The sequence below is a fragment of the Megascapheus bottae genome, chromosome 3, assembly GCF_031878675.1.
Source record: "Megascapheus bottae isolate mThoBot1 chromosome 3, mThoBot2.hap1, whole genome shotgun sequence".
Taxonomy (NCBI): Eukaryota; Metazoa; Chordata; class Mammalia; order Rodentia; family Geomyidae; genus Megascapheus; species Megascapheus bottae.
Genome location: NC_143511.1, coordinates 4,071,455 through 4,096,911, shown reverse-complemented (window position 1 = coordinate 4,096,911; position 25,457 = coordinate 4,071,455). Strand labels below are relative to the sequence as shown.

Genomic DNA, 25,457 nt, shown 5'->3' with positions numbered 1-25,457 from the left:
TTAGCTTTCCCTTGTAAATTGGAGCTGAACAGTCTCTCCTTAGTGTCTGCTCAGACTGGCTTCAAACTTCAAGCCTCAGATCACAGTCTCTTAAGTAGCTAGGAGTATAGGCATAAGCCACCAAAACCTGGCTTAAATGACAACCTGTACTTTAAGAAAAATCCTTGTCTATATAGTAGCTTGTTAGACCCACAGCATGCTTGATGACTGTTAAGCTTTATGACATGCTCTCACCATGGTAATATGCTTTTTAAATAGTGGCTTTGCCTCTGAATGTCAGTATTTGTACTGAGATCTTAGAGCTAATAAGCTAGAAGATTTTCAGTGTGTTTCTTGTGCTTAATTCTAAAAAAAGTTGAAATATGGGTAATGCATTTTGCTGTTTAAAAGGTAGGTTAATATTCCTCATTGTATTTTGCCCTTGTAATTGATTTGTTAATAACTTTTGAAATATTTTATTTAAATTTATTCTCTATTACATTAGAAAGTTATATTTTATTCTTCAATTTGAATTTTCTATCAAATATTTTACATTTAAACTGTGAAAATATTTTAATCTAGAAGTATGTATAAAACTCTATTGCAACCTGTACCCTTCAAGCTTCCCCCAAATAAGTATTTCCCAAAGTAAAAATTATAACCTTTTATGCTGAAGGTTTTGACTTAATTTATGCCATATATACATATATATGTATATACAAAATATTTTTGCCAGTGTTGGGGCTTGAACTCAGGGCCTGGGGCACTGTTCTCTTGCCTTCTCAAGGCTAGCACTCTACCACTTGAGCCACAGCACCACTTCCAGCTTTGTCTGTGTATGTGATACCAAGGAATTGAGCCCAGAACTTCCTGCATGCTAGGCAAGCACCCTACCACTGGGCCACACTTTCTGCCCCCAAAATTATTATTAAAATTATTAATCTTGAAATATTGATGTGACATTTTGAGGCATTCCTCACAATACAGTATGGTCAGTGGCCAATCCAGAATTTCAGAGATATTAATTATAGGTAAGTTCCAAATCCATTACCTTTGAGGAGGTAAACAGAATCAAACACAGTGGCCTTTTCCTTGGCTTGGCAATGACCTAAATGAAAAGACACTGGTATTTGTGTGACATAGAAAATTGAGATGGTATTTTTAATGGTTTTAAAATATTAGCCTTTTAATAGATAGTAGGTTAATCTGGTACACCAGGGTCTATCTCCTCCAAATAGGCATTCATTGTTTATGTTCAGGTAACGGATATGTTCTATAAACTTCACTTCCCTTTCTTCAGGAGTAGATACTGAGTATGCATTTGGGTAGACACAGGTTCATTTTTGAAATTTGTATCTGCTTCCTTTAAGTTTGAGTCTAATTGAATTGAAAAGTGGCATGTGAACAGTGGCCTGAGAATTTGGCATCCAGGTTTTAAGTAGTCTCTGTCTCTGTCTCTCTGTCTCTCTGCCTCTCTGCCTCTCTGCCTCCCCCCCCCCTCTCTCTCTCTCTCTCTCTCTCTCTCTCTCTCTCTCTCTCTCTCTCTCTCTCTCTCTCTCTCTCTCTCGGAATCATAAGATGTAAGGCAGAACTAGGTATTGGGAGCTCATGCCTGTAATCATAGGCACTCAGGAGTCTAGGATCTGAGGACTGAGGATTGAAGCTAGCCTGGGCAGACAAATCAAGAGACTCTTTATCTCCATCTAACCAACTAAAAGCCAGAAGGAAAGATGTGGCTCAGTGGTAGCATTGGTGCCTGAATGGAAAAGCAAGTGCTATGCGAGTGCTGGGAGCCCTGAGTTCAACCTAGTTGTCTACGTGAGTGTACAGGTACACAAACACACAGATAGAAAGCAGGACACTTGGTCAATAATTAGCCTTCCTGAGCATTTTTATACTATCTATGTAACCTTCATTAGCTCACCCAACAACATTGTAGATTTGTCAACTAGTTCCCTTCCCCGGCAAGGGGAGAAGGGGAAGAAAATGACACAGAGTTATACTCAAGCTCTTGTGCTCCTACATAGGAGAGCTGAGGAAGGACTCATAGCTCACAGTGCTGACCGCATCACTCATTACAGAACAATGGTTACTCATTGTACAATAGGTCCTATGACCTGCAAATGTGTCCTGTAGAAATTCTCCATATTATTCCCTTTAGATAAGGCAGTGCCAGCAGTCCCATAGTCAGTGGTTGATATTACTACAGTGCCAGCACAGATTTTGAGGAGAAATTAGGTTCAAAGCCAATCAAAAGCCCCAGTAACCACAGTCAGTCATTGATACCAATGGTAAGAAACACATTGGGACAGTGAAACCCTATCAGTGTAGGGTCACTTCTCAGCACAAACCTGGCAAGAAATGAGTAAGATCCTTGAAGGATACTTAATGCTGTTGTAACGATGGCCCTAGAAGTGCTGACATGCTGTGGCTTCCCACATTGCCAAAGAGAAGAACCCAAGTTCCCCTGACATCATGGTCTGCTATATCAGTGGAGTTACTACTCTCACTTAGCACTGGGTTAAAAAGCCTCGGGCTCTGCAGGGGCCAAACACCTCTACCCCCTGTTGGTCAGCTGGTTTGCTTGTGCCTCACACAGAGATTATGGATACATGCAGAGCAAAGGAAGAAAGACTAGAAGGATAAAGGTATCACATGTAGTGGTTATTTTTAAACTATACCAGTGTCAGTAATTTTCACTCTTAAATAATGCACTACTTTTTTTTGCTATCCCTGGAGCTTGAACTCAGGGCCTGGGCACTGCTATTGGGCCTTTTCAAGGCTATCACTCTACCACTTGAGCCACAGAACCACTTCGTTTTTTCTGTGTGTGATACCGATAAATTGAACCCAGGGCTTCGTGCATGCTAGACAAGCACTCTACCACTAGGCCATGCTCCTGTCCATATTGTACTACATTTATAACTGTGGGTAAATGAATAACATGTGGTTATACCTTCCTTCTAGTATCATATCCATTACATTGTAAATGTATACTTATCAAAAGCAGAACCACATAAATTAAGTGCAGATTAGCAGATGTGTATTTTGGGCACTTATCAAGCCAGTTTCAACCAGAAGCAATTTCTGATTGAAACTAGTTTGAAAAATGCCAAGAGAAAAGTGTCAGTTCTATTGAAAATCAGAATGGTTTGAAGAAGTGATAAGGTTCTGTCATTCTGTTGTAAGGTTGGAGTGTTCACTACGTCTGAGGTAAGTTGTTTCACAGTGATTAGTTGTTATTTGTTTGGAACATTCAGAACTCTGTTCATCATCCTCCCTTTGCCGCCTCTGGACCATTCTTGAGGGATGGTCTAGCACCAGATTAACCTACAGCTATTTGGATGGGCCTGATACAGCAGGTACAATAACCCTTTACCCATATCACACAGAGTTGTCTAAGTAATTAATGAGAAATATCTCCAGCGACCCATTACCTTGTGTCCTTCTAGGTTTGTCACATGAAGAATCCAAGACTCATCAAGTAGAGGTAAGGTAGCCTTTCTTTGAAATACAAATGTTACTTACATTTTTCTCTGTGTGGTGGGGCATGCACGCACTCAACTAGCGTTTGTACTTAGGATCTGTGCACTGTCCCTTAGCTTTTCAAGCACTCTACTACTTGAGTCACAACTCTAGTTTTGGCTTTTTGGTGGTTAACTGGAATTATCTCTCATAGACTCCTCAGATCCCAGCCTCCTGAGTAGCTAGCACTTCAGACAATTAACACCACATACAAAAATAAGACTGATCATTAAATATATAGGAGTGTTAGAAGGACAAGGAGCTATGGATCTGAAGAAGGAATTTTCAAAATATTGCATGTGTCAGGTTGTAAGGTACAAATTTAAGGAGACTATCTGGAGGAAAGGCTCCTCTTTAGATTAAGAGATTAGACTAAGATTAGATAGTAATTTTCACTCAATTGCTGAAGAACACAACAATGGAAAAAAAGATCATTTTCCCTAAGTGTCCTCTATTGCTTTGTGGATCCCAGTGATTTGGTATGGTGTGACTGTATTCATCAAAGGGTGGTGTGTTGAAATCCCTAATATCACAGGGAGTGTTGAAGAACTTGAAGTTACAATGAGATGGAAGAGGTATGACAGATGGTAAATGGCAGTGAGACACAATAGTTCTCATAAGATAGGTTGATATGAAAAGCAAGGCTGGCATATACATGCAGGCACTTTTCCACAGGACAGTCATTTTCTTGACCCTACTGGGATATAACTAAGGGAAACTTAGTAGAAGCCAAACAGACATAACAGGTCTGATCCTGAACTTTGAATCAGCAAGATGGTGAAAAATACCTTTGTTATAAAGTGTCCAACCACTGACATTTTCCTGAGAGCAAATTAGAACCAAGTAATCAGGTTCATTGATATGTCCGCTCTTCCCCCAAAGTGTTAGTTAATTCAAGTCTTCCAGAGAGTGAAGTACTAGTATCTTACTTACAAAATCTGAGCAACACAGAAGGCTGGAATCTAGAAACAGAGGGCCAACGGCAGCTCCATGAACAGGAAAGTCCATAAGACTCTTATCTATAATTAACCAAAAAACTGAATGTAAACTCATGCCTGTAATCCTAGCTATTCAGGAGGCTGAGATCTGAGGATCATGGTTCAAAGCCAGCTCAGGCATTAAAAAAGTCCATGAGACTCATCTCCAATTAACCACCAGAAAACTGGAAGTGTGCCTGTGGCTCAAGGGGTTCAGGCTCCATAACCGACAAAAATCAAGTTGAATGTGGAAGTGTGGCTCAAGTGGTAGAGTGGCAACTTTGAGTAACCATTAATCTTTGAAAGTCATAATTCCTTTACAAAATGTAGTTGAGTGGAAATCTCCTTCTGATATGGAATCTAGGACACTTGAAATCAGTTCACCAATTAGCAACTATATTGAAAAAGTCTTTCTTAATTTCTTTCCTTTCTTTCTTTTCTTTTCTTTCTTTCTTTCTTTCTTTCTTTCTTTCTTTCTTTCTTTCTTTCTTTCTTTCTGTGGGTTATGGGTCTTGAACTCAGCCTGGGTGTTGTCTCTGAGCTCTTCAGCTCAAGGCTATATCACTCTACTCTTGAGCCAAGCCCCATTTCCCATTTTACAGAGGTTAATTGGAGATCAGAGTCTCAAGTCCTTTTGTACCCTGTCTGGCATTGAACCTTGATCCTCAGATCTCAGCCTCCTGAGTAGCTAGGATTACAGCCACGAGCCGCTGCACCCGGCGTGATACAAGTATTTCTTTTTTTTTAATTTATTTTTTATTGTAATTAGTAAAAGGGTTACATGATATTTGCCAGATAGAAGGTGCATTAATTCACATACATTGATACCCTTTCACATGTCTTGGTACCCATTACCCTCCCCCCCACACCCCCCACCTGTCTTGGTTTTCCCCCCTTCCCTATCAAATTTCAAATAACCAAATACAAATAAATTCAATATATCAGATAACAAAGTGAGATACTATAACAATATGAGATAACCAAGGGACAGCAAAGGAGATGAGAGACAACATAGTACATTAAAGGACAACAATCATTCGTTATATGGCTTTTGTTTCAATATCCTGGAGGTCCTTTCAATTAGCTTCATACTATATGGCCTTATGTGATACAAGTATTTCTGACAGCACAGATTTCCTTCTTGAATTAAGGATTATACTTGAATATAGACCTTTAGAAATATACTCTGCAGAAAAAGCTCTAATCCCTCGAGATGGCTTTGGGGAGGGATGTATATGGCCATTAGCTGAATAGTTGTTTCCTGTCTAGTTTTCTATGTGTTCAGGAGAAAAAAAGCTGTGTAAAGTATCCATCTTGGTCTGCTCCTCACAATTTTTTTGTTTGGTTTTGGTAATTGCAGGTATCAGCTGATGTGAGAGGTAGCGGTATGTATTCGTCCATTTGCTGATGGAATAACTTTTTTTTAAGCCTTCTTTTTTGTGTTTATCCTGGGGCTAGGCTCTGTCCCTCAGCTTTCTTCTCAAGGCTAGCATTTTACCACTTGAGCCACTGCTCCACTTCCAGATTCTGGGTTCTTGATGATCCTGAGAGTTGGAGTTTCTCAACGGGGAGTATGTTGGAAGCTTCCTAATGTAGCATAGAAAGGTGCAGAAGAAGTGGGAAGTAGGAACATGATTTTGCTAGAAAGGCCATGAACATGAAGGTTGGAATGTGTGTAAATTGAAGAAACCCTGAGGTTGACCTTCTATGAACCAGCATGGCCTCCCCTGGTATAGGCAGGAAGAGATTACCCACAACGTCTACTGATTTTTCTCCAGATATACCCTCCCTCAAAGATGTAGATGAGTACCTGAGTTTTACCAGTGATGACTTCTCAGGAGTCAGTCAGCATTCCAGGTGGGAGGTAATGTGACATGGACCCAGGTCCAGTCAAGTTAGACCCTCTGTGTGGACGACAAGAAAGAAAGGAACTATGTCATAACAACATATTATATGTGAAGTTTCTCTTGTATTTGAATGTCTGCATATTTTTGTAGTCCTCCTTCTATGCAGGAAGAAGGCCCAGCAACAACTCAGTCTATGCTTGCCAACCACCCACCTCCTTAGATCTGGTCCCACACATCCAGCCAGAAAACTCGAGTGATTTGCCATCACCAATTACCAACATATTGACAACTGCTCTATTTCTTCCTAGATCTCACAAGAGATGTGAAATACCAGGAATATGATGAAGTAAGAACTTTTCTGTCTTCTGTAGGAAGCCTAGAATTGGCTGTCTCATGTCTATAATCTTAGTTTCTTCAGAGGCTGAGAGTGGAGGATTGTGGTTCAAAGCAAAACCTGGGCAGAAAAAAAATCTGTGGAACACTTATCTCCAGTTTATTAATAAATGGCTAGGTGTGGAGGTGTGGCTATAGTGACAGATTGCCAGTTTTGAATACAAAAGCCAAGTGAGCCCAGCATAATGGCTCAGGCCTATAATCCTGCTGAGATCTGAACATCATGGTTTAAAACCAGACTGAGCAAAAAAGCCCGTGAAACTCCTTTTTCTCCACTACTTCCAAAAAACATGCCAGAAGTAGAAGTGTGGCTCAGGTGGTAGAGGACTAGCCATGAGCAACATGGTACCCATGTCTTGAGTTCCACCCCCAGTTACACACATGCACACACACACACACACACACAAAAATAAAAATAAAAATAAGGCCTTAAGTACAAGCCCCAGTACTGGCACACACAGACACAGACACACAAAGGAATGAAGTTCTCTTTTCAATCACACTTTGATAGAGATGGACATTAAATCTTTGAAAGTTGTAATTCCTTTAAAATGATATAGTTGAGTGATGTCTGACTCTAGGACTACTAAAATCACTTTCAGAAGTATTTATTCTTTGTCGGTCCTTGGACTTGAACTCTGGGCCTGGGCATTGTCCCTGAGCTCTTCAGTTCAAGGATACCGCCCTATCCCTTGAGCTACAGGACACTTCTGGTTTTCTGGTGATTAATTGTTAATAAGTCTCTCTCAGACTTTGTCGTGCTGAGGGTGGCTTTGAACCACGATCCTGAGATCTAAGCCTCCTGAATAGCTAAGATTACAGATGTGAGCCACCAAGCCTGGCTCAGAAGTATTTTTGACAGCATAGATTTTCTTCCTTAAATTAAGGATTATGTATTTGAATATCTCCATGGACCTTGAAAAATACACTCTGCAGGAAAGCAGGAAAAGTTCTTCCCCTTGGTACGAGTATGCAGCCCTATGGCTGTTGTGAGCTCACGGACATTGACTAAACCATTGTTTCCTGTCTGGTTTTCAAATATTCAGGAGGAAAACCATGCAAAGTGTAAAGGGTCCAACCTGATGTGATCCTCACAGTGTTTTTACTTTTTCATTTTTGTAATTGCAGATGTCAGAAGCTACAAGTGGTAGCGGTATGTATTCATGTGCTTGCTGATGGGATACCTTAATGGTTTATGTCTACAAGCCTCATTCTGGGTTCTTGATGATCAGGAAGGTTGGAGTTTAGTGAAGGAAATGTTTTTGGTGGCAAGGCTATGAACATGGAGGTTTCTGGGAAAATCTGTAAACTGAAGGAAAGATGAGACTGATCTTCTGTAAGCCAGCATGGCTTCACATGCTTGAAGGCAGGATGGGCCAAGACACAATCTCTACTGATTTTTCTCCCTAGATGTACAACCACTTTCTGAATAGGACAATGACCTGAGCTCAATGAATGACAGAGACCTCCCAGATAGGTGCCAGCATTCCAAGTGGGAGGCAGTGGGAGATGGACCCATGTGCAGTGTTAAACCCTCTGTGTAGAAGACTGAAAGGAAGGAAAGAAATCAAGCAGAACAACAAGTTCCATGTGGGGTGTTTATTGGTGGTAGTAGTATCATATTTAAAAATGTTTGCATATTTCCATGGCTATCCTTCCTCTAAGCATTGGGGATGGGTCAGGAAGAACTCAATCTATCCTTGTCATACACAGGTCCCATCCCACATCCAGAGCCAGAAAAGTCCCAAGTGATTTGCAATCACCAATTACAAACATACTGACAACTACACTATTTTTTTCTAGGTCCCACAAAAGATGGCACAGATTATCAGGATGTTGATAAAGTAAGCACCCTTTTATTTTCTTAAATACAAATGAAATTCTAGGCTCATGGTGGCTCATGACTGTAATCCAAGCAAATCAAAGATGGCTGAGATCACAGTACTGATATCTGAAGTTAGCTTGGGCAGGTAGTGACAACATTTACCTCCAATTAACCAGCAAAAAGCTGGAAGTAAAGGTGTGGCTTGACTCATTCATCCTGAAATAATTCTGTGTGTTCCATAATTGTTTTCTGCTTTGGAGGCCTCTGTGGTTTACACATGGTTTGACCATGTTTTGCAAAGGGTGGTTTGTTGGAAGCTTCCTAACCCAACATTGAGAGATGTTGAAGAAGTAGGAACTTTAAGTGCAAAGTTTAGGGATTAAGGATGGTCCTGCCAGTACATTAGTTCTCACAAGATGGGGTGTTTTATAAAGCAAGGCTACCACATATGCTGGGCACTTCTCCACAGGACTGTTATCTTCTATTTTCTTGGCCTTATTGCGATGATAAGTAGGGAAAACTCACTGGAAATCAAACAAAGGGGATTGTTTGATCCTGAATTCTGAATCAGCAAAATAATTATACTCTTGCTATAAAGTGGCCACCAACAGACATTTTCATGAGGCCAAATCCTAACAAAGGAAGAGGCCATTTGACTTCTTTCCTGAAGTCTATTTTCCTTCAAGTCACCAAGGCAGCTTAGGCCCTGTGGGTTAAGTAATCCTACCTAGCTCAATCAGAGGACTGACATTTGAGCCAGCTTGGGCAGGAAATTATTCCAGACTCTGAAGTATCTCCAATTAATTAACAAGAAGCTAGAACTAGAGGTGCAACTCAAGTGGTACAACTGCCAGACTTCGGCCCAAAAGCCTATGTGATAGTGCAGAAGACCAGAGTTCAAGACCTAGGACTGGAAAACAGACACAGAAAGGTTTCCAAAGAGCTGTGCAAACAGAACTCACCATGATTTATAGCTTATGAGTCTTTTTTTCCCCTTCCATAACAGCAGGAGGTGAAAAAGAGAAAGAGGAAGAAATTCGGTAGGTATTCTGTAGTTACTGCCCAAAGACACAGCGCTCATGGAGGGGTTAATGAAGGGAGAGAGGGACTAAACACAGTGATCCTGAACTTCTGGAACCCCACTCTGACAGGCATGAAGAGAGACCATGCATCAAAGTATAAATTCTGCGTAACATATTTTCTTTTGGGTTTCTGCTGTAAAGCTGACTGATTTCACCATTTTCTGCAAAAAAATTCTTCCTTAGTCACCTTCATGATCAATGTGATCCGCAGACCTTTAAAAGTGGCACCAAAACCCCAGAAAGAAGTCCATCCACACCCGGGTGTGCTGTCAACATCAGGCATATTGAAAGGTACTGTGGGAATTCTTGGGTCAGGGACAATCATTATGTGACACACAGTTTCCAGGAGAGAGAAGACTGAAGAGTTCTTGCAGTATTTTCAGTAACTGAAAATTATCATGAATCTAATTATTCGTACTGCAAGTAGAGTTTGATCATGAGTGTCATGATCACATCTTAATTCAGGGCAGATAGCATTTTTAAGTTGCTATTATGAAGATGTTATATAGTTACATAGAGTATGTTCTCTCTTTCTCTTTCCTTCCTTCCTTCCTTCCTTCCTTCCTTCCTTCCTTCCTTCCTTCCTTCCTTCCTTTTCTTTTTCCAGTCCTGGAGCTTGAACTCAGGGTCTGGGCACTGTCCTTGAGCTTAATTTGCTCAAGGCTAGCACTTTACAACCTGAGCAACAGCACTACTCCTGGCCTTTTCTGTTTATGTGGTGATGAGGAATCGAATCTAGGGCTTCATGCATGCTAGGAGTACATTTCTTTTTGAACAACGTCACCTCTTCCTTTGCCTTCTCCCAGTATTTATCTTCCACCCCCACCCACATGTTGTATAGTTTGTTTTCAACACAGTTTCTAGGAAATACCACTTGCATTTGTGTACCTTTGTCCTACCATGTCTGTGACCCTCCCCTTACCATCCCAAAGAGAGACAAAAAAGATAACAAGAAAAGGAGAAAGAAAACAATAGCAGCGATAACAACAACAAAAAAACCCTCTCATTTCATGTGGGTCATTTTGATATCTTTTATGATCAGATGTTACATGTTACTGTGCCTTTGTATTCTTTTCCTTTGGTTTCACTGTGTGTGAATGCCTACAGACCTGTATAATTTATCATGCCCCAATGTTTTAACATTTTAAGCCATTTAGTGTGCTTACTTGTAAAATTATGGGGACTTTCCCACTATCATAAATGAGGGAAATCATTCAACCTACGTTTCTCTGGGTCTGGCTTACTCTGCTTAATACGATTTATTTTCCATGTCTTCTCATTTCCTTAAGAATAGTACAATATCATTATTCCTGATAGATGAGTGTAATTCTACGGTGTGCACATACCACATTTTCTTGACCCATTCATTTATATAGAGACCCATTTAATTATCTAGAGGCATCTCTGACTAATTTCGTATCTTGGCTATGGAAAATAGCAGCGCACATGGTTGTGCTGGTAGATTAATGTGGCCTTGTTTGTGTTCTACTGGATAAGCGCACAAGAGTGGAATTGCTGGGTTGTATGGAAATGCTGTTTAGTCTTTTGAGGAACCGCCATCTGCTTTCCAGAGCTCCTGGACAAGTTTACATTCCCACCAACAGTTTAATAGAGATTCTTTCCTTCTAGCTCCATCCACCATTTGTTATTGTTTGTTTTCTTGATAATGGCCATTCTAACAGGGGAAAGGTATGATGTCAATGTTGTTTTGTTTTTCATTTCCATTATGGCCAGAGATCAGCTAATATCTGTAACTTACCCAAGGATGGAACTGGACCTTGACAGATTAAGATACTCGTGTAACTTAGGTGCTGTATTTATACTTTTCAGTTCACACACTTTTCTCTTATGTAGAGGTTTGACTTGATATCCACAGCAGTGAGAGATCCACCAGATTCTCACATGTACTCACCTTGGTATCTACAGCTTACATGGTATACACACAACCTGTTGGAAAAATCAGTGGTCATGTATGGTTGCTTTGTGTCCTTTTTCTGGTTCTTAGAACAGCTCTTGACTTTTCTCCCTATTGCCTGTTCTGTGGGGGATACTGGGTCCTGTGGCCTCCAACTGGAAGCTGGCGGGGAGGTGTGGGGTGGGGAGAGGGGTCCAGATCAAGCTCAATGGGTCACCACCAGCTCCATCTGCCATGTGTGGGGGTCCCTGGCAGGGTACTCACTGTTACTAGGCCTGGTTAAGGGCTGTCCAGTGATGCTTTGGCAGATTTCTCTATGTTCTGGAGTTTGCTGGTTGACACACTGCACTGTCCTGCTCTGCACTGATTATGGGCTGAGCAGTGCAGCAGTGGGAGCTCACTGGGCCTGGATTTCAGTGTTCTTGCCTGTGGTCTGTCTCTGCGCTGTGCAGATGTGGTGTTGTGGAAGTTTCCTGCGTTTGGATTCTGGGGTCCAGTGGTGTTTCTGAAATCCCAGGCAACCATGGGCCACTTTCCTGGCCTAGAGGTACCAAGCCATGCTGCCAGCTAGGGGAAGGGGGAAGGGTCTTTGTGATTCTCCCTCTTTCTGTGTGTCATTTCTGAGAGGTTTTCTTTTCTCTTTTCATTCCTGTGATTTCTCTGCTTATTCAGATGTTCGTTGTTGTTGATCTCTTGGGGGAACGGCATGTTGGGACCCTAACTCTTTCGGTTGGAGAGAACTAGGGTGTCTTCCTACCATTCCGCCCCATCTTGGATCTTCTTCATGTCCTTTTGACCACATGAGAGTTTATGCCTTTCAACATCGAATGATATACTACATGAAGAAATACATCATGGGTTTTTTTTCCAGTTTGTATCTGTAGGTAAAGCCTCTGGGTCCGTTTCTGTGGAACAGTTCACTTGGATTTTGCTTTCTATCTCAATGGGATAAAAATATTAAGGAACAAAAATTTTCCATCACATGGTTAATATTATTTAATATTAGAGAATTTGATGGTTCCAATAACTTGATCACCATCACCTAGTAGTTTTCTGTTTTAGTGTTATGAATATTGGTTCAACTTATTTAATAGGTATGATGTAATTCACATTGTCAACTTGTCTGAGCCTTGGAAAATACAAATACCAAGGATTTGTATAGTTCATTGAGATTAACCCACAACAGACATAAAATTGTTCACAATATCGTTGTGTGCTTTCCATATCCATGGACCAGCAGAGCTGTCCCCAGTCACTTATTATTCATTCATTCATTTCAACTACAGTGACCTACTGTCTCCTTCTAGGGCCCTTTTTCTACTGTTCACCAGCTTCCACTAGGCCTACTCTACTTTGAATCCCATCAAGGGATTGATCTACTCATTAGGTCAAAGTCCTGAGACCTCATTTCTCTCTTGAAACAGCTCAATAGGTACATTCTGAAGCATGCTTTAGTCCTCTAACAGTTGTTTCTCAATCATAACACTAAGACTAACCAACATGTAGTCAGGATAGGAACTTTACTGATCTTCTCAAAGAACCAGATTTTAGTTTCATTGTTTTTTTCATATATTTTTTATTGTAATTAATAGAAGGGTTACATGATATTTGCCAGATAGATGGTGCATTAATTCCCATACATTGATACCCTTTCACATGTCTTGGTCCCCATTTCCCTCCCCCCACCCCCACCCCTCATCTTGTTTTCCCCCCTTCCCTATCCAATTTCAAATAACCAAATACAAATATTCATTGTTTTTAAAAAATTTATTGTCATGGTGATGTACAGGGGGTTACAGTTACACATGTAGGACAGTGAGTACATTTCTTGTCAAACATTATTATCCCCCCTCCTTTTCTTCCACTTTCCCTTCCCCTGAACACCCCCCTACCAAGTTGTAAAGTTCATTTCCAACAGATTCTCTTGAGAGCATGGCCATTCCAGAGGTTTGCCATTTGTCCTTTGTCTCACCATTTCATTGTTCTTCCCTCTCCCTTCCCTAATTCAGATACAAAATATCTCACCATTTCATTGTTGTTCTCTCTCCCTTCCCTAAGTCAGATACAAAATCAAATACAGTGACAATAGAGGATAAACCAGAGTGGGGAAAAGAAATGAAAGAAAAAGAAATAACTTCACATGGTACATTCCATTGAAACACTAGAGAACTTCTGAGAATTTTATGATTTTTAAAAATTACTTAGTGGGAGCCCAAAGTTAGTAGTAGAGTGCTTGCCTAGCATGCATGAGGGCCCTGGTTCAATTTGTTGATACCACATACACAGAAAAAAGCCAGAAGTTGTGCTGTCACTCAAGTAATAGAGCTCTAGCCTTGAGAAAGCCCAAGGACAGTGCTCAGGCCCTGAGTTCAAGCCCCAAGACTAACAAAAAAATTAGTGTTTGAGTTTGTGTTGCTTTACTTCTAATCAAATCCTAATTAAAGCATTCAAATATTCATTTCAAATATCATTTTGAAATATAATGCTTTGTAAGAGTTCTTTCCTTGCATCTCACCACTTTATTCTACTGGAATTTTTTACTTCATTTAATTTGGGACTTTTATAATGACAATTGTTTATTCCACAGGAATTCAAAAGAGAAATGTGACAAACTAATTCTCAAGAAACCACAAGATCGTTACATCTATACATTTTAATTATTCTTGTTTTTACTGACTTTGTTAAACAAGTCCCACAAAATTACTCATTACACATCACTGAAACTATTCATGTCTTTTTGCAGTAGACAACAAATGATTTACTGAACTCTAGGTTTGTGCTTGGGAAGCAGGTACCCTGTATTTACCACTTGAGCCACACTTCCAGTCCCCCTTAAGATTCCTTTCCCTATGAAAACCAGTAAGCACCTCAGCCTTATTCACAGGACTCTGCTTTTATGCTGAGAAATGATGTGCATCATTTCTTGGCCTTCATGTTAAAAATCTGAGGCTCCCCTTCCTTCTTGAGCAAAGAGCCTCGATTTCAATGACAAGTGAGATACTACGGTATCCCCAGGGCTTTCTCTGATCATGCTCAGAGCCCAGTGTATGTAGGTATCTGTATCCGAGAGTGTGCCTTTTAGATACCTGAAAGGACATTGCTCACTTTTAACTCAATATATCTTCCAACATTTGTTACCCCAAGAGAAATAACTGCACGTAACTTTTTACATCACATGTGCATGAGAAAATGCTTTCTCCATTGAGGAAGCTGGACTTATTTCAAAACCAGACATACATAAAGCTCTACCAGACAGATGAAATGTTTTGCATGGCAAGAGGCATCAAGGGAGTTACATCCCAATTCTACTCTCTGACTGTGGCTTCAGAGTGTATACCATGAATATGTCTGCTACTGTTCAGCTGATCACACAACATGATTGTGGAGGACTGTGCTGAGCTAGCACAGGTTATAATGCCAGGATGGCTGCTACTGGTGCCAAGATGCAGCCAATTCTTTTCTTTAATATCTATTCCTAAGTGGGGTACAGATTCAATACTATTTATAGAGGGTTAAAATGGTAAGATGTGTTGTAGAGAACATACGTTTTGGCAAAGCAAAAGCAAAATATAGATTCTACCTTCACTGATGCCAACTCTGTCAGTCTACTACAGAATTTCTTGTGAGTTTGTATTAGATGCCAGTCAGTATAAATTATGTGCAAGTAGTTATTGTGCTCTAGAACAAGTGTCTGAGCTTACAAGCAGCAATTCTGCATGATAGGACTCTGGTAGCATTTGCAGAGTTGACTATTTCTTCTTTCCTCACATTATCAATAGCAGAAAGTCAAGCCTACAGCTTGTCATTTCTTTCCATCTTCTTAGTTAATTTTTTTCCTCCTTCTGAGTAGGGTAGATCTTCTGAGGAGAAGGCTCTAACCCAACTGCATCTGGGCTAAGCATAAATACATGTGTGAAATATAGTAACTTACAGTGGTTATTAAAAAAATAATATAGCAGAGTGAAAGAAGTATTACGTACTGTCTCTATAACAGAGGGTAAATAGATACTATACCCATATCTTGTTTCCAATATTATATCCAGCACAAAGTAAATGTATACATCAGAGACAAAATCCAATTTAATAAATGCAAGATTTGCATATATAGACTTTGACATTTGTTAAGCCAATTTTAACCAGAAGAAGGCTCAATAGATGCCAAGACAGTGTCAGTTCTACCTACCATCAAAATAGTCTGAATAAATAACAAGATTCAGTCTTTCAATTTTAAAGCTGACCTAAGATTTTACTCCATCAGAGTTAAGTTGTTTTGCATAGAGTAGTTGGGTTACTTTGAAAGACCAGAAGCCTGTCCTTATTCTTCCTTTATATTCTTAACATTTACAGCTCAACCCATAGTTCTTAGTCAGCCTTATAGAGTTGGACTGTACATGATAGGCACTCGAACAGTCCTCCATGACAAAATGAGTTCCCCGAGTCATTCATGACAAAAAATCCCCAAAGGGTTAAGTGTTATTCTGTGTTCTTCTAGATTCATCTCGAGTACCACCGAAAGGACAAAGTGTGAAGGTAAGACAAAGGTGTTTTGAGAAACAAAGTGTGCTTTGGATTTTTGGTTTTAAATTTAATGCCACCATACAAAAGCCAAATATATATATATATATATATATATATATATATGTATGTATATATGGAAAGATAGACTTTACCTGAATTTAAAATAGGATTTTAATAATTGGGAATGTTACATTGTAGTCACTAAAGTGGGGGAAGTGTGGCTTTTTAGGTGAACTAGTATTTTGTAATTTCCCTCAACTAAGAAACACAATGAAAGTGGAAAGCTGTGTCCCATGTGACTGATTAAGGGACCTCTGTGGTTTGGGTAAGATTTCACTATATGGTTTAAAGGTGGTGTGTTGAAAGTTTTCTAAAACAATATCCAGAGATGCTGAAGAAGTGGGAACACACAAGTCACATGTACTGAATAATATAGAAGGAGATAGGATAAACTGCCCCTCATAGTGGATTCATAAAGGACATGCCAGTTCATGGCCAGGTGTGTTAGTTCTCAGAGGGTGGCTGGTGACTAGGGAAGTCTCATTGAGGTAATTAGGAAGGACTGTCTGATCCTCAACTGTGAATCAGCAAACTGGTGACATATATATGGAATACATGGACCATTTACCTGAGAGGTAACCCAACAAAGTAACACTTGATCACTGTTTCCCAAAGGCTGTTACTTCATTTCATAAGGGAGCTCAGTCTGAAAGGCTTATGCATGTGAATTTACCTATATATATGCTCAGGAGGCTGAGCTATGAGGACTGAGGTTTGACCCGGAAAGTGCAGAAAAGCCCATCACATTCTAAATTTTCTCCAGATAACAAGCAAGAAGCCAGCACTAGAGTGATGTGCTAGCATTTAGCAAAAAAGTCTAGTGACAGTGCCTAGGACCTGAATTCAAGCTCTTGGACTGGCACACAGACACACAGAAAGGTTACCAGGAGAAAACAAAAATAACTATTCAACAGAACTCATCATGATATGTACCATGTGAGACTTTTTCTGTTTCTTCCATAATAGCAGAAGGAGGGGGAAAAAAAGAAGAAGTCTGGTAAGTATTCTGAAATCACTGCCTGAAGACACAGACTTTAGATACAAAAGTATTACAGGTGTTGGTGTGAAATTCCATAGAATACACCCTTTGAGTGATTAGCAGAGCTAAACCGAGTTGGAAAGGAAGGGAGGAGCTACTGTGAATGGAGGGGTGGATGAAGGAAAGGGGGCCCAACATAGGATATTCCAGAATCCTACTCTCTGACAGGCAAGGACTCTTCTTTGGAAAAATTACAAAACACACATCAGATGTATGAATGCTGTGTAACTTATTTTCATTTGGTTTTTTGTCATGAAACTAATTTATGACAACATTTTCTGCAAATATGTTCCTTAGTCAGCTTCATGATTGACCAGATACAGAGACCATCAAACCTGGCACCAGGATCCCAGAATGAGGTCAATCTATTCCAACAAGTGCTGTCAACACCAGGCTTAGCTAAAGGTACTGTGGAAATTCTTCAGTCATGCACAATAATTTTACATGACACCCTGCTGCCATGGAGAGACAAGACTGAAGGTTCCCAGCAGAATTTTCAGTAAGTAAAGGTTTGCATTGACATCATCTGCTACAAGCAGAGTTTGATCATGAATGTCATTCCCACATGGCAGGTCTCATTTGTTAATTCTGAAGGTGTGCCTCTGTGCTCCATTCCTAAGAATATCCTCCTTCACAATTACTGTGTGAGAATGCCAAGGGACCTTATTATTTGTCATCTCCACATAACTACTCAAATCCTGGAGGTGGACTTGCAGCTCAAGGGGTAGTGTACTAGGCTTGAGAACATAAAGCTTAGGAACCACCCACAGGGTCAGAAGGGAAAAAGAAAAAACAAACTCAAGAAAGAGAGAGATCACCTGAAAGCCACAAGAATACCACAGGAATGCAGCTCCCCCAATGCCTCTTTTTTGCAAGAGATCATTTTAACTCTGTGGCATTCTCATATGTAGATTCATGTATATTTGAAGGAAGTCCAACATCTGTAGCGAAGACAGCATTTGCCTTTTGTTTTCTTTTCTTCTTTTTTCCCAGTCCTGGGCTAGAGCTCTACTACTTGAGCCAAAGCACCATTTCCAGCTTTTTCTATGTATGCACTACCAAGGAATCAAACCCCAGTCTTCATGCATGCTAGGTAAGCACTCTACTACTAGGCCCAACTCCTGTCCCCCAAGATAGCATTTTCTTACAGACATATGATGTAAAAGTTTATGTTTAGGGGGTCAGGAGAGTGGCCTAATGGTACAGTGCTTGCCTAACATGCATGAAGCGCTGGGTTCCATTCAGTGGTACAACATACACAGAAAAATCTGGAAGCAGAGCACTAGCCTTGAAAAGCTCAAGAACAGTGCTCCAGCTCTGAGCTCAAGACCTAGAACTGGGGCCAGAAAAAAAAATAATGTTCATTGTTTTACTCTGGGTTACATAAGGTGATGGGATGAACATTGAAGCAAATCCTAAATAAAGAGCGAGCAATGGGCTAGATACAAAGGGCTAGATAGAAACATGGGCTGTAAGACCAGAAATTTTAAAAAGAAAAGGCAACCAAAAAAAAGGGATGCCCAGAGCAAGGACTAGTGGAGCATGCTAGTGAACTGAAGGCCCTGTGTTCAATTCCCTGGAAACCACATGCACAGAAGAATCCAGAGGTGGTGCTGTGGCTCAAGTGGCAGAGTGCTAGCCTTGAGCTAAAAGTTTTGTCCAAGGACAGAGCTCAGGCCCTGAGTTTGAGACCCAGCACTGACAAAAAACAAAAAATAATTTAAAAAAAAACCAAAGCATGTATCTCACCTGCGATTGATGTTGAGGCTTTGATCCAGTAGGAAGGGGAGCCTCAGGTAATTATTTTCTAAACTCTGAGGCCAAGAGGTGATGCGGTTTCTCAACACAAAAATAGATTCCTATGAAAAATGCACAGTGATATTTCTATACAGTATGGAAAACTGAGGGGATGAAAATGCAATGGAAGAACGCCTGATTCCCAAGCACAAAGCTTTGAGTTCCAATGTTAGAACTACTAAGACGGTAAAGAAATTTTCAGCAGATTCATTAGTTGTTTCATTTCAAGGAGGTATCAGTAATCGCAATGACAGATGTATAGGAGGAATACTTTTGTCACATGCCTGCTTTTAAATTTCCTTGGAACAAAGAAGAAGTCCCAACTGACATTCATAAATTTGTGAGTTAAATAAAGTAAAAATTCCAGTAGAATAACTTTGTGAAACAATGCTTGCAAAGTAATTGGTAGGCATACATGCTTATGATTGGAAATAGATAAAGTCTTTAGGAAATTGTGGTATGAAGGAAACAATACCATAGAGAGTTATGCACTTTTCAAAAATCATGGAAGTCTCTGAAACTCTTAACTAAAACAATTATTACAGAAGCAATGAAATTAACTTCTGGCTCCTTGGAAATATCAGTAAAACCTTCCATGTCTCTATGCAGGCTTCCGATGACCATTAGTCTTGGTTGTCAAGTTGAGTAAGAAACCCCCAACTCATATTTAATCAAAGATTAAGCTAACATTCTGTGTTTTTCTAGATGCCCAAAATGTGCCAGTTGAGACTTCCACAAAAATAGTAAGACACCTTTTTTCCTTGAAATGGGAACGTTGCTTTGTCAATTATCCATCTTTAAATTGGGGTTAGCTAGAAAAACATAGTTGATTTGCAGTGGTTCAAGCCCACAGTCATACATATTCAGGAGGTTTAGAGTGGGGAGACTGCCCTTCCAAGGAAGTCCATGAGATCCCACCCCAAACAATAAAAGCCTGGGGTGACAGTGCCCACTTGCCATCTCAGCCACTCAGGGAGCACAAATAAGATTGCAGTGCACACTAACACAGGACAGAAGCAAGACTTTACTCAATTAATTAACAAAAGCAAAACAAGGACTTAGCAACATGGCTCAAGTGGTAGGACTGAACTGAGTTCACCCACACAGTCACACCAGTATCAGCAAAACCTCAGTGCCCACTATATACACCACATTCTGCTTTCGGGTGTGGTAGAAGAGCAGACCCTCAACAACTAACATCTCCTACAAATGGCCTTCTGCAAGTACTAGGAATGTGTTATAATTTTCATGCAAGGAGTCATCCTCTTTAGAAATGATTCCTGCTTGGGTTAAGTATTTATGATTGATAGGTGACCTCAACAGATCCTAGGTTTTGAGATCCTTTTGAATTTGTCATTAGTTCCCAAATCTCTGAAGTAGCCACACAGACTACTAAGATCATGGACAAATTAGGGAGAAAATAATGTAAGTCATCCCATCCTGCTAATGTCTGTATTCCTATCATTTCAGGTGGCATTACCATCCCCCGAAGAAAGTAAGTGTTCTATGAAAAAAAAACCAAACAGATGTTAAGTCTAAGTGTAATTGACTTACAGGATTCATTTTTTTTGCAATGCCACCCCCACTTAGCTCCATAGTCTGACATGCTCAGCCAGAAAAATCTCCCTAAGTGCTTTTCAACAGGAGACTGCCAATACACTGACAATTATTTATATCTTCAAGGTACCATGAAAGACTGCATGGAGGACCCAGACATTGAGGAAGTGGTAAGAGCACCTTTCTGTGCCTTGTACAGAAATGAACTAGCCTAGAATTGATTGCTCATGCTTATAATCCTAGCAAATCAGACTGTTGAGACCAGAGTATCAAGATTGGAACCCACCACTGGAAGAAAAGTCCATGAAAATGATCTCCAATTTATCAGTAAAAGCCTGGAACTAGAGTGTGTGGCTCAAGTGGCAGAGTACCAGCCTTGAACAAGAAAGCTAATGAACCTGGAATGATGGCTCATAGCTATACCCATAGCTACTGAGGATATAGAGAACTGAAGATCATAGTTCAAAGTTAGCCAAGTCAGGAATGCCCATGGAAGTCTTAACTTAAGTGAAAAATTGAGAAGTACACTTTGTGGTTCAAGGATTAGAGCACTAGCATTAATCCAAAAACTCAAGGACTGGGCTCAGGCCCCAATTCCAACACCAGGGCACAGCTCAAAACAAAACAAAAACCAAACCATAAAAGCTAAGAGAGAAGATGGAATACTGAGTTCAGGCCTCAGTACTGGAAGGAAGGCAGACAAGTAGGTAGGTGCCCACCTGGAAAAGTGCACACACACATGCACACTCATGCACACACACACACACACACTATCCATGCAAGATGGAGTTGACAGACCGGCCAGTGGCCACCTGACAGAGAGACAGGCTTCCTAAGAAGGGAGGGTGCTAACCCGAACCAACTAGGGAAGCTTCCATCAGGAACTCCTCCATAACCTAGGACCTCAACTACTTGCACTGGGCTGGGCGTAGGCAGCCATGACTGCCTTGCTACTAGAGGAAGGAGATTGCAGCAGTGCACGGCCCACAATGGGGACATTAAAGACATGCTTGCATCAACCTCTGCTGACAACCCCCTGCCCTTATTTTCCTCAGGAGCTCTGTGACATACCTTCCCACCAGACTGCAGGATGCAGTTACAGGCCGTATCAAATTAAAAGGGCCTGGGAGGAAGAGCTGGAATCTCCTAAAGAGTTCAATGAAGGATTACCTCTGGAAAGATAATTGGACAGAAGGCCTCAATAATTATTTGCCAAAGCAATCTGGAACATCTGGAAATTCATGAGGCAAAGGTACGAGTGACTAAACTAGATCCTTTGGCTCTCAGGGAAAGGAAAGACAGCCTTACTGTGTACAAACCATAAGGCTTTACAAAAGCAGAGGCGGGTGTGGATTATATGGGAAAAATGGAGCAGAGTGTTTTATGGAGTGGTGGACAGATGGCCTTTGGAATTAACCAAACAATCACTTTGTGGATGCAGTCAGAGCCTGTATCCATTTTCGTATCACCATCAAGGTCACAGCTCCATCTGAAAGTTATAGGGTAGGATTGTGTCCCTAAACCAACATGGGTTCTGGATCTACTCTGGTCCTCTTGCAGCTTCAGGGTCCCTATAGAAACAGCTGCTCAACACTCAAAGGAACATAGGCTCAATGGTTTCCCTCATTTGTCATAATCAGTGGAAACCTTGGGCTCTCCTAGCAGAGATTTACAATAGAGCAAAAAGAAGATACATAAGGCCATACACAGTATGATGCTAAATGAAAGGACCTCCAGGATATAGAAACAAAAGCCATATAATGAGTGATTGTTGTCCTTAATGTACCATGTTATCTTTCATCTCTTTTGCTGTCCCTTGGTTATCTCATATTGTTATAGTTCTTCATCTTGTTATCTGATACATTGTATGTATGCCTATTTGGTTATTTGACGTTGGATAGGGAAGGGGAGAAAACAAGATGAGGGGCAGGGCTGGGGGAAGGGAAATGGGGACCAAGACATGAGAAAGGGTATCAATGTATGTGAAGTAATGCACCTTCTACCTGGTGAATATAATGTAAACCTTCTATTAATAACAACAAAAAAATATATGAAGGAAAAAAAAGAAACAGCTGCTCAAGCACCTCCTGAGCTCTCACCAGAACCAGCCAGCCCTGAAAAGAACACTGCAAATTGCATAATCTTTTACCAATGAATCAGAAGCAGGAATTCTAATAATTGGAAATGTTAGGTTATAGAGAATATACATTAATGCGCTTTATCTGGAGTGAGTATTGCTCTTTAGGCCTACAATTTCACTTCACTGTTTTCACATACCTATTTTACTTTTCTTTATGTCTTCATGGGGCCTGAACTTTGGGCATAAGCTCTTCCCATGAAGGCTGCCACTCTATCCCTGGGCCTGGGTTTTTCACTTAGCTCTTCAGCTCAAGGATAATGCCCTACCACTCAAGCCTCAGCCCCACTACCCATTTTCCTAATAATTGGAGATAGGATTTTCAAATTCTTTAGTTCTTTAGTGCCTGGGCTGGTTTTGATCCACGATATTCAGACCTCAGCCTCTTGAGTGGCTGGCATCACAGGCAGAGCCATTGTGCCCTCCTTCTATCAATTATTGAACATAAAAAACTGGAAAGCTTGTTTCCTCTGTGACTGATTCATGGACATCTGGGGTTTGGGCATGACTTCACTGTATTCTTCAAAGTGTGTTGAAAGTTTTCTAACACAATATCCAGAGATGCTGAAGAAGTGGGAATACACAAGTCACAATGTCCTGAATATTATAGAAGGAGATAGGATCGTCTGCCCCTCAGAATGGATTCATGAAGGCCATGCCGGTACATGGCAATGCGTGTTAGTTTTCAGAGGGTGGCTGGTGACTAGGGGAATCTCATTGGAGGTAATTAGGAAGGACTGTCTGATCCTCAATTTTGAACTAGCAAACTGGTGAGATATATATGGAATTCATGGACAATTTACGTGATAGGTAATCCAACGAAGTAACACAGGTCATTTGACTTGACCACTGCTTCCCAAAGTCTCAGTTACTTCATTTTCTAGGGGAGTTCAGTTGAAAGGCTCACACATATGAAACTACCTAGATGCTCAGGCGGCTGAGATCTGAGGATTGAGGCTTGAACCAGGTCCTACAATAAAGCCTTCCAAACTCTGAATTTTCTCCAGATAACTATCAAGAAGCCAGAACTGGATGGATGTGCCAGTCTTTGGCAAAAACCTCAAGGGACAGTGCCTCGGACTTGAATTCAAGCTCTGGGACTGGCACACAGACACACAGAAAGGTTACCAAGAGAACCAAAGAGCTGTACAAACAAAACTTCCCACGATCTATACCATGTGAGACGTTTTCTGTTTTTTCCATAACAAGAGAAGGTGGGAAGAAAAAAAAGAAATAGGATAAGTATTCGGGAACCGCTGCCTGAAGACAAAGACCATAGATAAAAATATATAGGAAATACTGGAGTGAAACTCTATGGAATAGACGCATTTAGTGATTAGCAGAGCTGAAACCCAGTTTGAAAGGGAGGTAGGAGCTAGTGTGCATGGAGAGGTGGTTGAAGTAAAGGGGGGCCAATATAGGGTATTCCAGAATCCTACTCTCTGAAGGCAAGGAAAAATTACAAAACACACATCAGATGTATAAACTCTGTGTAATGTTATTTTGGGTATTTTTTTTGTCGTGAAGCTAAGTTATGACATTTTCTGCAAATATGTTCCTTAGTCAGCTTCATGATTGACCAGAGACAAAGACCATCAAAGTTGGCACCAAAATCCCAGATTGAAGTCAATCTACTCCAAAAAGGGCTGTCAACACCAGGCATAGCTAAAGGTACTGTGAAAATTCTTCAGTCACGCACAATAATTTTACATGACACCCTGCTGCCATGGAGAGACAAGACTGAAGGTTCCCAGCAGAATTTTCAGTAAGTAAAGGTTTGCATTGACATCATCTGCTACAAGCAGAGTTTGATCATGAATGTCATTCCCACATGGCAGGTCTCATTTATTTGTTAATTCTGAAGGTGTGCCTCTGTGCTCCATTCCTAAGAATATCCTCCTTCACAATTACTGTGTGAGAATGCCAAGGGACCTTATTATTTGTCATCTCCACATAACTACTCAAATCCTGGAGGTGGACTTGCAGCTCAAGGGGTAGTGTACTAGGCTTGAGAACATAAAGCTTAGGAACCACCCACAGGGCCAGCAGGGAAAAAGAAAAAACAAACTCAGGAAAGAGAGAGATCACATTTATGGGGAACACCTCAAAGCCACAAGAATACCACAGGAATGCAGCTCCCCCAATGCCTCTTTTTTGCAAGAGATCATTTTAACTCTGTGGCATTCTCATATGTAGATTCATGTATATTTGAAGGAAGTCCAACATCTGTAGCGAAGACAGCATTTGCCTTTGTTTTCTTTTCTTCTTTTTTGCCAGTCCTGGGCTAGAGCTCTACTACTTGAGCCAAAGCACCATTTCCAGCTTTTTCTATGTATGCGCTACCAAGGAATCAAACCCCAGTCTTCATGCATGCTAGGTAAGCACTCTACTACTAGGCCCAACTCCTGTCCCCCAAGATAGCATTTTCTTAGACATATGATGTAAAAGTTTACGTTTAGGGAGTCAGGAGAGTGGCCTAATGGTATAGGGCTTGCTTAACATGCATGAAGCGCTGGGTTCCATTCAGTGGTACAACATACACAGAAAAATCTGGAAGCAGAGCACTAGCCTTGAAAAGCTCAAGAACAGTGCTCCAGCTCTGAGCTCAAGACCTAGGACTGGGGCCAGAAAAAAAAATAATGTTCATTGTTTTACTCTGGGTTACATAAGGTGATGGGATGAACATTGAAGCAAATCCTAAATAAAGAGCGAGCAATGGGCTAGATACAAAGGGCTAGATAGAAACATGGGCTGTAAGACCAGAAATTTTAAAAAGAAAAGGCAACCAAAAAAAAGGGATGCCCAG

The 25,457-nt window shown here is 40.7% G+C and overlaps 1 protein-coding gene across 2 annotated transcripts; it reads left to right on the top strand.

Annotated features, from left to right (window-relative positions):
* Positions 1-301: 301 nt before the first annotated feature.
* LOC150064849 (uncharacterized) lies at positions 302-21,001 on the top strand. 2 transcript variants are annotated; one of them, XM_090329487.1, is made up of 14 exons: positions 302-390; positions 3,432-3,469; positions 5,842-5,866; positions 6,637-6,674; positions 7,850-7,874; positions 8,525-8,565; positions 9,553-9,586; positions 9,812-9,919; positions 16,036-16,073; positions 17,088-17,118; positions 17,458-17,565; positions 19,663-19,700; positions 20,428-20,452; positions 20,641-21,001. In XM_090329487.1, the coding sequence occupies exons 1-14, from the start codon at positions 363-365 to the stop codon at positions 20,727-20,729; spliced, it is 666 nt and encodes a 221-aa protein (XP_090185613.1). In that variant the 5' UTR covers positions 302-362; the 3' UTR covers positions 20,730-21,001. The 2 variants fall into 2 exon arrangements, with proteins under 2 accessions (XP_090185613.1, XP_090185614.1); XM_090329488.1 differs by lacking the exon at positions 20,428-20,452 and having other exon boundaries at positions 20,641-20,719.
* The last annotated feature ends 4,456 nt before the right edge of the window (positions 21,002-25,457 follow it).

Bases quoted from the DNA above. Each gene is read 5' to 3' on its own strand.
- LOC150064849 (XM_090329487.1), top strand. From the start codon at position 363: ATGGGTAATGCATTTTGCTGTTTAAAAG. The intron at 3,470-5,841 runs GTAAGGTAGCCT...TGGTAATTGCAG, and splicing joins CCAAGACTCATCAAGTAGAG to GTATCAGCTGATGTGAGAGG. The intron at 17,119-17,457 runs GTAAGTATTCTG...TATGTTCCTTAG, and splicing joins GGAAAAAAAGAAGAAGTCTG to TCAGCTTCATGATTGACCAG.